At 39.3% G+C, this 11657-nt stretch overlaps 1 protein-coding gene across 15 annotated transcripts in view; it reads right to left on the reverse strand.

Moving 5' to 3' along the window:
- Nucleotides 1–10821, reverse strand: part of LOC135699279 (uncharacterized) — a 95711-nt gene extending 84890 nt beyond the window's left edge. For 7 of the 15 annotated variants that reach the window (XM_065219490.1, XM_065219495.1, XM_065219494.1 and 4 more), the window contains exons 1-2: nucleotides 2378–2727; nucleotides 1429–2162 (exon numbers count right to left, since the gene is read on the reverse strand). In XM_065219490.1, coding sequence (XP_065075562.1) covers nucleotides 1429–1606 — 178 coding nt within the window. In that variant the 5' untranslated portion in view covers nucleotides 1607–2162; nucleotides 2378–2727. Of the gene's footprint in view, nucleotides 1–1428; nucleotides 2163–2308; nucleotides 2728–10767 lie in introns of those variants that run through there. The other 8 variants (XM_065219489.1, XM_065219485.1, XM_065219482.1 and 5 more) reach the window with 8 other exon arrangements.
- Nucleotides 10822–11657: the final 836 nt, after the last annotated feature.

Consider the following 11657-nt stretch of genomic DNA (forward strand, 5'->3'; position numbering starts at 1 on the left):
GTCAGCATCGTCGTGTACAGCCTCCGGGATCGCGCTTTGGCCGTCGTATTTTGTTCATCATCGCGATTTGGAGTCACTACCTTCTTGTAAGTCGATAGTCCGGCTCGTGTTTTGGCTCGATGCACGGTTGTAGACGATACACCCAGCTTATTTGCGGCATCTCGGAGAGAGAGGTTAGGGTTTCGCTTGAAACTACCAGCAACTCTCTTTGTCGTCTCAGCGGCTTCCGGTTTTCGATTTCCCCCCGATCCAGACTTCCTGGCTGTCGACAAACGTTCCCCAAACACTTTAATTACATTTGTAACGGTTGATTTGGCAACTTTTAGCGATTTTGCCAACTTTGCGTGCGAGTAGCTCGGATTTTCGCGATGCGCGAGCAAAATTTTGATACGCTGCTCTTCTTGCTTGGACGGCATTTTGACAACTGAAGAGTGAATTCCAAAATCAAAATAGGAGCAACATTCTACACACACACACCTTCAAAATGAGGGGTGTTCAGGTTTTTTAAATGCAAAATTGAAAGAAATACGTCAAGTTGATATTGACCAAATTTTGTCCGTATCACCCTTTATGATATGGGACGCTCCCTTTATGTGCATCATATTGAACAGAAATTTACACTACTTTTTCGAACTGTGTATCGCATGGTTGGTTTTGGCTTAAGTGACTCATTTTTACTTAAGCAGGGGCACCTGGAACATCCGGATATAACCAATGTGGCCCTAAGCTCTAAGTATGACAGCCCCTGATTTTGTTTTCGAATTATCATGTGATTTGATGTGCCACATTATGGGTTTTGCACGTTTCTGGTCGCCCTAAGTCTAAAGACCCATACTAACCGGAACATGTTCCATCCATATCTCCGGAATCAGTTAACCGATTCCAAATTTTTTTTAATGCCATTCATTTGGCTCTTGTTGTCAAATTACGTTCAGTGTTTTCCATTAAAAAAAGGTTATACAAATTACCTATCCCGATCTCGTGGAGATGAGTCGATGGGTATTTGAAGGTCAGCCCTACAGGCCTCGCATTTTCAAGCAAGCAAGCGGTTTGTAAGAAGGAAAAAAACATAATCTTTGAAGTTTTGATAGTGCTAAATGTGTACGGTTACTCTGAAAAATAATGGGTATCATTTTGTAAGCATACTTTAAAAAAAATATGACTGTTTGTGTGTGTTATTTATCCTTTCGGTCACCACACGTAAGTTTTTTTTAATATGTTCTTATTTTATTTTAAACTATACTCTAAGGGATGGAAAAAATAAGAAGTACTTACTCTCATCTTACAACTAATAATATCAATATTATCCGAATTCGATTAAATGACGACGAGAACAAAACGAATGCAGAATATATTAAAAAAAAAACAAATTTCAAATAACTTATGCAACCATGTGTCACTATAGCTAGAAAGCGATCCCATCCTCACCTGATCCGCGATGATCCTTGACCACACTCTTTGTCTGTGTTGGGCCAACCATCATTGGGTAGAAAACCTTAGGCCACAGAATCGCAATACATCCAACCACCGTTACCATTATGATCAACGTTTTCCGGGGCCCAAAACTGCCACCGGTTGGCTCAATTCGACTGTTAACCGTTGCCATTGTGAATGGTAGTAGGCTTTTTTCCTTCTGGAACTGCAGCCGATGATCACTTTTGTTTTCTTTCCTGCCTTTTTGCTTCCAATATGGAAGATGCCTGCCTCCCGTTCACTAGTAACTGCTTTTCTAGCAAAAAAAAAACTTTCAGTTTTCACCGCTATTTCTATTTCTCGCCTCGCTGCCGTGAAAGATACCGGCCACCGAGTGTTTCGACAATTTTCACTCTATTTTTCCTTTTCGCGCACCACTGACCGAAATGACTAGGTTATTACTGATTGTTTAACGTGCACTCAATTTAACCTTTCTTTTCGTTTCACTTTCTGACTGCAGCCGCTATTCTTCGTTTTGGCAAAAATTATTACATAATCTGATTATCTTCACAGTATGGAAAATTTTTAATCTTTTTTTTTTACACTTTGGTCACATTCTTGCGCTTCACTTGATCTCCCATGACCACTTGGTTTTTCTTCTATCTTTTCACCTTCCTCTTCAGAGTGCTTGCTACGCAAAAGACTGGCTATTTTCGTTTCAGCGTAGAAAAATCAAAATGTACACACTTCTATAAAATTGATAAAAATAGAATAAAAATGGTTATGATTTCATCACTCGATCAACCGCTATTGTCATTAACAGATTGAATTGACGAATCAACACTGCGACACTCTGATCTTCGACAATTCAACGATTTGATATTGAAAAACGAACCTTACGCGTCAGCAAACGTGTAAAGGCTATTACGTATATTTAAACTTAGGTTTTCTATTAATAACACACCGAGCTGCTCCGCTGCCAAAATTTGCATCGGCTAATTTTTCTCCAAAAGGCAACTTATTATGCTACGCAAATTCTAATTATAATTGCACTTTTTTTCGTTCGAAATATTTGCTCTATGCGAAACTCGTGATGCGATGGTGGTATTTGCAAATAATAAATGCTTGAAGCACTAGGACAATGATAAATTCCAAAACTAATTACTACCAAGCAGCGTACTCTACCGATTATGCTAACTATATGCTTGAGGGATTTAAATTATAACCACAGGAAGAGGAATTAGCAAAAGTAAAACAAAAATGAACGAGGAAAACCTTTCCTCCGTGAGGGAGAGCGTGAATCGTATGGGTCAAGCGACAACGACAGACTAAAATTACTTTTCACAGATTTTACTTTTAATAAACGGGAAAAACGCGTCCTTCTGACCACCGACAGTGGCGACAAAATGCCACTGAGAAAGAGAGCCAAAGTCACAATCTTGAGAGTAGCGATGGTTTGAGATAAACATTCTACCAAGATTCAGTGTGGATCCATTTCGGACGGACGTCACAGCATACCGGTCACGTAGCGCCATGTGCTGGGTTGTAGTACTTGCATACATTTCACCAACACCAGAATGCCACGTCTATTGCCTGTAGGTGTAATTTGACCGATCGCTGCAGGGAACTTACCGAGATGGATTCTCATGTTTTGTACAATGTGAACAAAGTGTGACAGCCAGTGAATGACACTCTGCCAGGTGCACAGAATATTAAAGGTCATTTCTGGGGATAGATACATCATGTGGTAGTTTGTTGTGGATCAGCGTTTATGGTTGGATTAGAGCAATGTTTAAAGAAAATTTGAATCTGTTTGCAAATTGATTTTGGGGCATATGGGGTCACAAATGGCAGACAATACATTTTTCAGATCATACATCTGGGACACTATTATACTATTGACTGTATAGTAGACTGATGCAATAGTTGACTTCTTCGCTCCACAGTTCTTAAATGGTTTCAAATCGGGTCCTGATTAGCCACCCAAAGTTACAACTCATTTGGTTAGAAACAGACTTCGCACAAGCCATTTGAAGTTTACATGTAAATTACTATGGGAAATCTCAACTTTTTGTTCATTGCCTTCTAGTCTTTTTCCATATTGAACTGCGTAACAGTTCGGTAGCCATTCTTATAGAACATTTTTTCAGCTACAGCTTTGCTCAAGACAGGAAAAAGTTATTAATTATTTAAGAGATTGGTAAACTTATGACATGATCAAGCAGCTGCTCTGTAGGCAACACTGTATTTTGCAGTGTGACATGGTAGCCATGATTTTTGTGTCCTATTCAACGCCCCAGAAACACCAATGTTGCCTGCTGAGCAGTTGATTGAGCATGATCATAAGACATCAGCGCATTGAACCATTGATAACTTTCGATCTTTGGATTTAATCAAAAAGTGGTCTTGAGCAAAGTTGTAGCTGGGAAAATTTCCTACAAGTACAATTGAAAGTTTTTGAAGCAGACCGATATGGTGAATTATTAGATAGACATGAACAAAAATCTTGGTTTTACCATAGTAATTCCCATACAAACTTCAGATATAACCAGAAAACGATTGCTTTGATAAAGAGAGAAAAAAGGATTAGTCATTTCCATTTAATTCCACTACCTTATTTGCTGATCCTTGACAGATACGCGTATTTCGTCTACAATGTGCAGACTTCTTCAGTGTCTTGTACTAATACTCGGCTAGTGGAATTAAATGGAAATTACTAATCCTTCTCTCTCTCTCATTATACAGCTATTCCACTTAGATTGCTTTGATATTTTTTCGGAATTCCTTTTGAAGAAATTTTGTTAATCTTCCTCAGTATTCCTTCAAAATTATCCGCAAAAAAAACCTTTAAATTCTGCTTATATGAGAATTTACGCATTCTCGTGCTTCTATTGTCACGCATACATTCATCTTCTCTATCCATTCAAATTGACAGAGTTGTCAAAAACACATTTGTTAGGGATTGTCCTTTAAATTCCTTTAGAATTATATCTAGAGACTCTCTAGTAGATAGAGAATTTTAGAGGACTACCATTCTACCCAAAACGCATTTGGCGTTCTGATCAAAATTCTCTATACATTTTTTTATTTGAGAATTTTTATAATCTGAAATTTCTAAAAGTTTAGTAATGTAAAAAATTGGCCTAGCCTCAACATCTTGAAAATTGTCCCTTATAATTTTCGAAAACTTCAAACATTTATCAAAATTATGAGATATAATTTGACAATCTAATGCGATCTTGGAGCATAAACCATTTTCCTCATCCTGGTTTTTTTTTCAATTGATGTATTTTTACAGCGACATCTATTGCTGAAATCAACTGTTATCAAATTTTTCTGTTTGTATAAAAACGGAAAAAAAATATCATGGGCACCCGAGAAAAATTGATTCCATTTGAATAGCTTCATGTTGCCAGGTTTTCAGCGGCACCGGTGGTGTAGTGGTAATCGTGATTACCTCTCATCCCAGTCGGCACCATCGATATGTTCTGAGGCATAACATCTCTGATCATCTCTAATGAGGGCAGTAAAGCCGTTGGTCCCCGGTTCATGAGTTGATGGGTCGATAAGTAGGGTCCAGGTGTGAGAGCTACCTCCCTGGCATCGGTAGCATTGGTGCTCAACACGGAAAACAAGATCAACGGAAAACAAATCAACAAATCAAATGTTGCCAGGCTTTAGCGATCGTTAGTCGTAATGGTTTGTTGTAATGAAAGGAGCTCGGTGGCTTAGCAGCGACCGATTTTGCTCACTGAACATAATATTGTGATGACCTGAAGGATCCCCCACTCATTAGCTTGTCAAATGGCTAGTAAAGGAATTTCAAAATATGCCTAAACTGTTTACCACTCGCTCAGTTAACAGCACACAGGAATTCGCAAATCAACTTCAGGCATCAGGAGAGATTCGGGAAGATGAAGTCATGGTTTCATTTGATGTCACAGCACTTTTTTTCCGAGTGTACCATTAAAGGAAGCCATCAGCCTTGTAGAGAACTGGCTTCTGAAGCAACGTGAGGATTCTACTTGGAAAAACAAAGTTCGGTCATATCTCAAGCTTAACCGTCTTTGTACGGAGGAAAATTATTTTATTTTCAGAGGAAGTTTATATAAACAAAATTTGCTTAATAGAGGAAACGGATACTCGAGACTCTTTAGCATGCTACCTAAAACCACACATCATATCATACATCTACCTGTATTTAGGTACCTTGCAAATAGTTACATGGCAGTGGATACCTGCTGATTTTTAGTATCAATGGGTACTACAAATCAGTAGGTATCCACTGCCATGTTACAATCAACAATAGAAATTTGCCAAAAGGTGTAAGGAGATTTCTATCCGTGTAGGGCCTAAAATGGATCACTTGTGCTAAAACTGGCACTTAGTACATTATTTCAGAAATTACAGATTCTCATTTCTAAATTGAAAAGTGGCCACGCCAAATGAATAAAAAATACTCGACCTTCTCCGATTTGCATGAAACTTTGCATTGTTTGATATGGGCAATCATTCAAATCGTTTATATATTTGCTAAAATTCTGCAATTTTGGATCATGTATTTTTTTTCGATATTTTTAAATATATTTTAGGGCGTAAACGTCACTTCTGATCGCAATAACGTCTCACACAAATTTTTAGAGAAAAATATTTTATTTTTGCGTAAAAAATACACGGTATTTTTTTCTTTTTTTGTAATATTGCGAAATTTTTCTTCATTTATAATTGAGTGATTTTAATTTCGTCAATCTCAAATTTCGCTTTCAATTTCGCTCTTACCAATCCCACCTCGTAACATATATAACGCTTGGTTTCCATGACATTTCTTCAGATGTTTACTTTTGACTAGTTTTTTCAAAACCAGCTGGTTAATCCATTTTCATATGTTCACTTTTGACCCCCTTTGTTCTTGAGCTTACAGCTGGTCATGTTTACATAACAAATCCAATTTAGTAAAATAATGTTAAAAACTCAAATATCTCTAGATGACTTTGATCAATTATTTTTTTTTTCTTTTTAAAAAAAGCTCATAAAAATAAAAGTTTTGCATTGATCAATACAATGGACATTAGAAAATTGACAAAAAATGTAGATCACAAACTTTTCTCTAGAGCGATGTTGGGTCGGACTAATCCCAAATTTTAATAAATAAAACCTAGTGTAGGATCGAACCACCGGCGCCGGGCTCTGCCACATTTGAACGTATACAGGAGGTACATGATACATGAGAGAGCGAGTGATGTCAAGTTTAGTGGCCGTGCTGCAGTTGCTGGTCAAGGTGTGCACACTACGAAAAAATCTTGTAAATTTCGGTTCCCTGAGACCGACACATGTTAGTCGCCCCTTTTAACATAAGATTCAGTTGAAAGAAACGAGAAAATCAATTCAATCAAACGTTCCCTCGAGGCTATTCGGTCGATGAAACAAGGTCTTATTTCCTTTCAAAGGTAAAGGAGCAGATGAGTGTGCTGGTTGAAAGATCGTATATGATTACCTTTGTATGAGTCTCCTCACATTGCTCAATCCCAGGCAATGAGAAGGCGGACTCTCTCGAAATGGTGGGCAGGAAGGCGAATTTTATGACAGGCAAATTTCACACGATGAATTTTACCACTTAAAGGGTGATACGGTCAAAATTTGGTCAATATCAACTTGACGTATTTCTTTCAATTTTGCATTTAAAAAACCTGAACACCCCTCATTTTGAAGGTGTGTGTGTGTAGAATGTTGCTCCTATTTTGATTTTGGAATTCACTCTTCAGTTGTCAAAATGCCGTCCAAGCAAGAAGAGCAGCGTATCAAAATTTTGCTCGCGCATCGCGAAAATCCGAGCTACTCGCACGCAAAGTTGGCAAAATCGCTAAAAGTGGCCAAATCAACCGTTACAAATGTAATTAAAGTGTTTGGGGAACGTTTGTCGACAGCCAGGAAGTCTGGATCGGGGGGAAATCGAAAACCGGAAGCCGCTGAGACGACAAAGAGAGTTGCCGGTAGTTTCAAGCGAAACCCTAACCTCTCTCTCCGAGATGCCGCAAATAAGCTGGGTGTATCGTCTACAACCGTGCATCGAGCCAAAACACGAGCCGGACTATCGACTTACAAGAAGGTAGTGACTCCAAATCGCGATGATGAACAAAATACGACGGCCAAAGCGCGATCCCGGAGGCTGTACACGACGATGCTGACGAAGTTTGACTGCGTGGTAATGGACGACGAAACCTACGTCAAAGCCGACTACAAGCAGCTTCCGGGACAGGAGTTTTATACGGCAAAAGGAAGGGGAAAGGTAGCAGATGTTTTCAAGCACATGAAACTGTCAAAGTTCGCAAAGAAATATCTGGTTTGGCAAGCCATCTGTACCTGTGGCTTGAAAAGCAGCATTTTCATAGCTTCCGGGACTGTCAACCAAGAAATTTACGTGAAAGAGTGTTTGAATAAACGTCTGCTGCCTTTCCTGAAGAAACACGGTTGTTCCGTACTGTTTTGGCCGGATTTGGCATCTTGCCATTACGGTAAAAAGGCCATGGAGTGGTACGCCGCCAACAACGTGCAGGTGGTTCCCAAGGACAAGAACCCTCCCAACACGCCAGAGCTCCGCCCAATTGAGAAATACTGGGCTATTGTCAAGCGGAACCTAAAGAAGACCAAAAAAACTGCTAAGGGCGAGCAGCAGTTCAAGGCAAACTGGCTTTCTGCGGCGAAGAAGGTGGACAAGGTGGCTGTACAAAATCTGATGGCAGGGGTCAAGCGTAAGGCCCGGCAATTCGGATTTGGAAAAGCGGAAGCCTAACTGAATATTTTTCCTGAATTTTATACTAATTGAACTTGAAAAAGAAATTTAATTTGATTTTTTAAATAAACGATTTCACCGATTTACACGCGTTTTCCCTTGACCAAATTTTGACCGTATCACCCTTTAGTGCGTCAGAGTACCCTTTTGAGTTGGCAAACCGATTGGGACAATGGAAATCTTGGACGGTGGTTACATTCAATTATTCCTAATATTTCTTCGAGAGCGTGGTTTAAAGGCTTGGACTTAAGTCGTGACTTCATTCGCGTGATGAGTAGACTTATGTCCAACTACTACTCGCTAGATGCTCATCTCAATAGAATAAACCTCGTGGACAGCAACATCTGTCGGTGTGGAAACGGTTACGATGACATCGATCACGCAGTTTGGCAATGTACGGATAATAACGCTGCCAGAGACCGACTTTTGAATACCCTTGAGGCCCAAGGAAGACAACCCTATGTTCCTATCAGAGACGTGCTGGGAACTCGCGATATCTGCTATATGCAGTCGGTTTATGTGTTTCTTCAAATGTCTAGTATAAGAATTTAATTCCTTTGTCTTTTGTCTCTCTTTATTAGTATTTTGTTTGTCTTGTCCTCCGTCTCGATGAGTCTCATCGTCGCTAACTGGTCACCATAGCCGGTCGAACTCCAGACAAAACTAAAACCGCACTACCGTTCATACTGGCGACAACGTTCTGATGAGGCAACGAAACCTTACCCCCAAGCTTCTCCCCTGAACATTCCTTCGACAATGTACCTCTCTAACCTCGAGTAAGCCGCGAGTATTCGGCCCAACTCCACTAGACATAGAATTAAGTGAATTTTGTTACACACAAAGAACAATGAAATATCGGCTCCGTAAAGTTAACGTGATTGAGCCTTCCAAATAAACGAACTAGTTAAAAAAAATCAAACGTTCCCTTCGTCGACTTGCTTGTGTTTGTGTTTGAGAACACTGAATTTTACATAAAATGTTTATTTACGTTTCATTACTTTACGTCCAATACGGATTACGTCTCGTGTGAAAGTAGTTATTTCTAAATGTGTAGTCTTGAGCAGGGCTGGCAAATGTCATTTTCAATGAAAGATCTCACGCGATTTTTACAAAGATACTTCAGTCACTATCATCGGATAAGAAAACGACGATAGAGATTTTTTCAAAATCTCATCGAATTTTTTGTCATTCATCTAAATCAGTCAGTGATGTCAAAACCGCATAAGAATTATACTCATGAGCGCTTGATCATTGAAAAATGACAAAAAAAGCTAATGATATGTAGTTTTGTCTCGTGATAGTGAGAGGACCTGTTTTCTCATTGTCAAATGACGGCCGTGATATTTACCAGATCTTGAGCGGTCTTGAGCATATTTTTAAAATAGAATTCATACTAAAAGTTCTGATAACCTTGGCATTATTGAATGGAAACATAAAGTTGTGGCTCGTAATGCTAAATCTTCCTTTTTATAAGACACCGATCTGCTAGTAGGTAGATATATAATTTGAATATCACTCAAAACCAGGTTGAAAACTTAAGAAAAGCTTTCAACGTTTTCTATAATACAGTAATTACCCGATTTTGTCAGCCTCTCTGCGGATAAGACTTTTACCTTTCAATAATTCCACATAATCGTAATTCCAAACCTTTCTCATTCATCTTCAAGATGGATGTGTATGGTATACTTTGGTGCATTAAGTCTACTGAAAAAATCCTATAAGTTTCATAGAATATTAGAAAAGATTTTCAAAAAAGAGGTTGACAAAATCGGGTCATTACTGTACTGAACCACCCTCAAAAGTAAACAAAAACAAGCGTATTCTTTTACATCTCCTTGTGGTAAAACTAAACTTCTGCACTGTAGAGGGATCCTTGCAACTGAAAAACGGCGGAATGATAAATAGTTGTCACTTTGTGTGACACCGAGATAAAACATGCTTTCTTCTACCAGCCAGCATTGTTCTGTTGTTCCTTGTTGCTAAAAATCACGGACAGGACAAATAAATAACCAGGAACAAGAACGCTGACACAGGATTATACAGCATAGCATACTATACACTAGCCGTTGAATCTGATCCCAGAAGAGATATCACGCGCCTTTCTATTCATAGACCATCATGACCCGACTGCGTTAGTATGCGTCAGGGTGTAACTTTTGGCGTCCATAACACAACCCCATGAGATAATGTGGCTATTATGCTGGAATGCTCCATTTTCTCGAATATACAATTAAAGGAGCCTTATTAAGGCGTTGCAAACAGGACTGTGTAATCAGCACGGCCTGGAAAAGTTATTTACATGTGAGGCGGATAGTCTCCCTAATGTTAATAACGTGCAGGTGGTTAAGGAAAGTTTCTGTAATTGCTTTTTTATTTTCGGCTTGGACGCACTAGAGTTCACACATGTCTGGATTCGCACATCTTCGTAGCACTGAACGAAAATAGCTCGGATTCACATGGGTTCATTTTTTCAAAATATCATAAAACAAGGATCTTCAATCTTCAATAAAGGCACTATATGCAGGTTCCATTGAGTATCCGAGACTATGCTTAGTTAGAACTACCGTGTGATGCTGCAGAAACACACCTCGCGAATTAGAAACGTAAAAGCAAACTAATAGAGTAAATTTTGTCTACAGACTGGATTCGAAGGTATGCGAAATTTTCCCCGTAGTCGGAGTCTGCGCACTTTTCTCACATCGCACACCAAAGCATTCCGGGAGGGAAAATCGATCCCATGCCATATTCGTTTGACAGGCAGCATCACGCGTGTGGGGAGGCAGAACCATTTGACACTTCTGTGAGGTTCTACAATCATATGGTTTTTGTGTACAAATCACGAGGTCTGTTCTTGGGAAATGCCGGTTCAGCAACAAACCACGTACAGAGGATGCGTCTATAGTGTCTAAGTTAATTTATGTAAGAGACAGATATAGGTTGAGGTTAGGTACAGAAGAAAAGCAATTTATCTTGATTTGATTCGACGAAACGATGGGGTTAGTGGCACCGGTCGTGTAGTGGTAAGCGTGATTACCTCTCACCCCAGCAGCCCTGGGTTCAACCACAGTCGGCGCCGCCGGAATGTTCTGATGCATAACATCTCTGATAGTGATCTTCGGAAGGGAAGTAATGCCGTTGGTCCCCGGTTCATGAGTTGATGGGTCGATAGGTAGAGTCCAGGTGTGGGAGCTGCCTCACTGGTGTCGGTAGCATTGGTGGTCAGCACGGAAAACAAATCAAGGGAAAAAACGATGGAAAAGATGGGAGAGAACATGACTGTTGCAAAAATTATTTTCGATAAGATTATTCGAATACACAGCAAAATTTTTATATTACTTCAATCATGTCGAAAATCTCATGTAATTTTTATGGCCACAAAATAAAAAATGCATTAAAAGTAGAATCAGCTCGTGCACTGTATAAATGACAATTTTGTCCTTTTTAGCAAGTAACA

Source organism: Ochlerotatus camptorhynchus, unplaced genomic scaffold, assembly GCF_037179485.1.
Source record: "Ochlerotatus camptorhynchus isolate MF236.1 unplaced genomic scaffold, CSIRO-AGI_Acam_v1.1 ptg000105l, whole genome shotgun sequence".
In the NCBI taxonomy this organism is placed as follows: Eukaryota; Metazoa; Arthropoda; class Insecta; order Diptera; family Culicidae; genus Ochlerotatus; species Ochlerotatus camptorhynchus.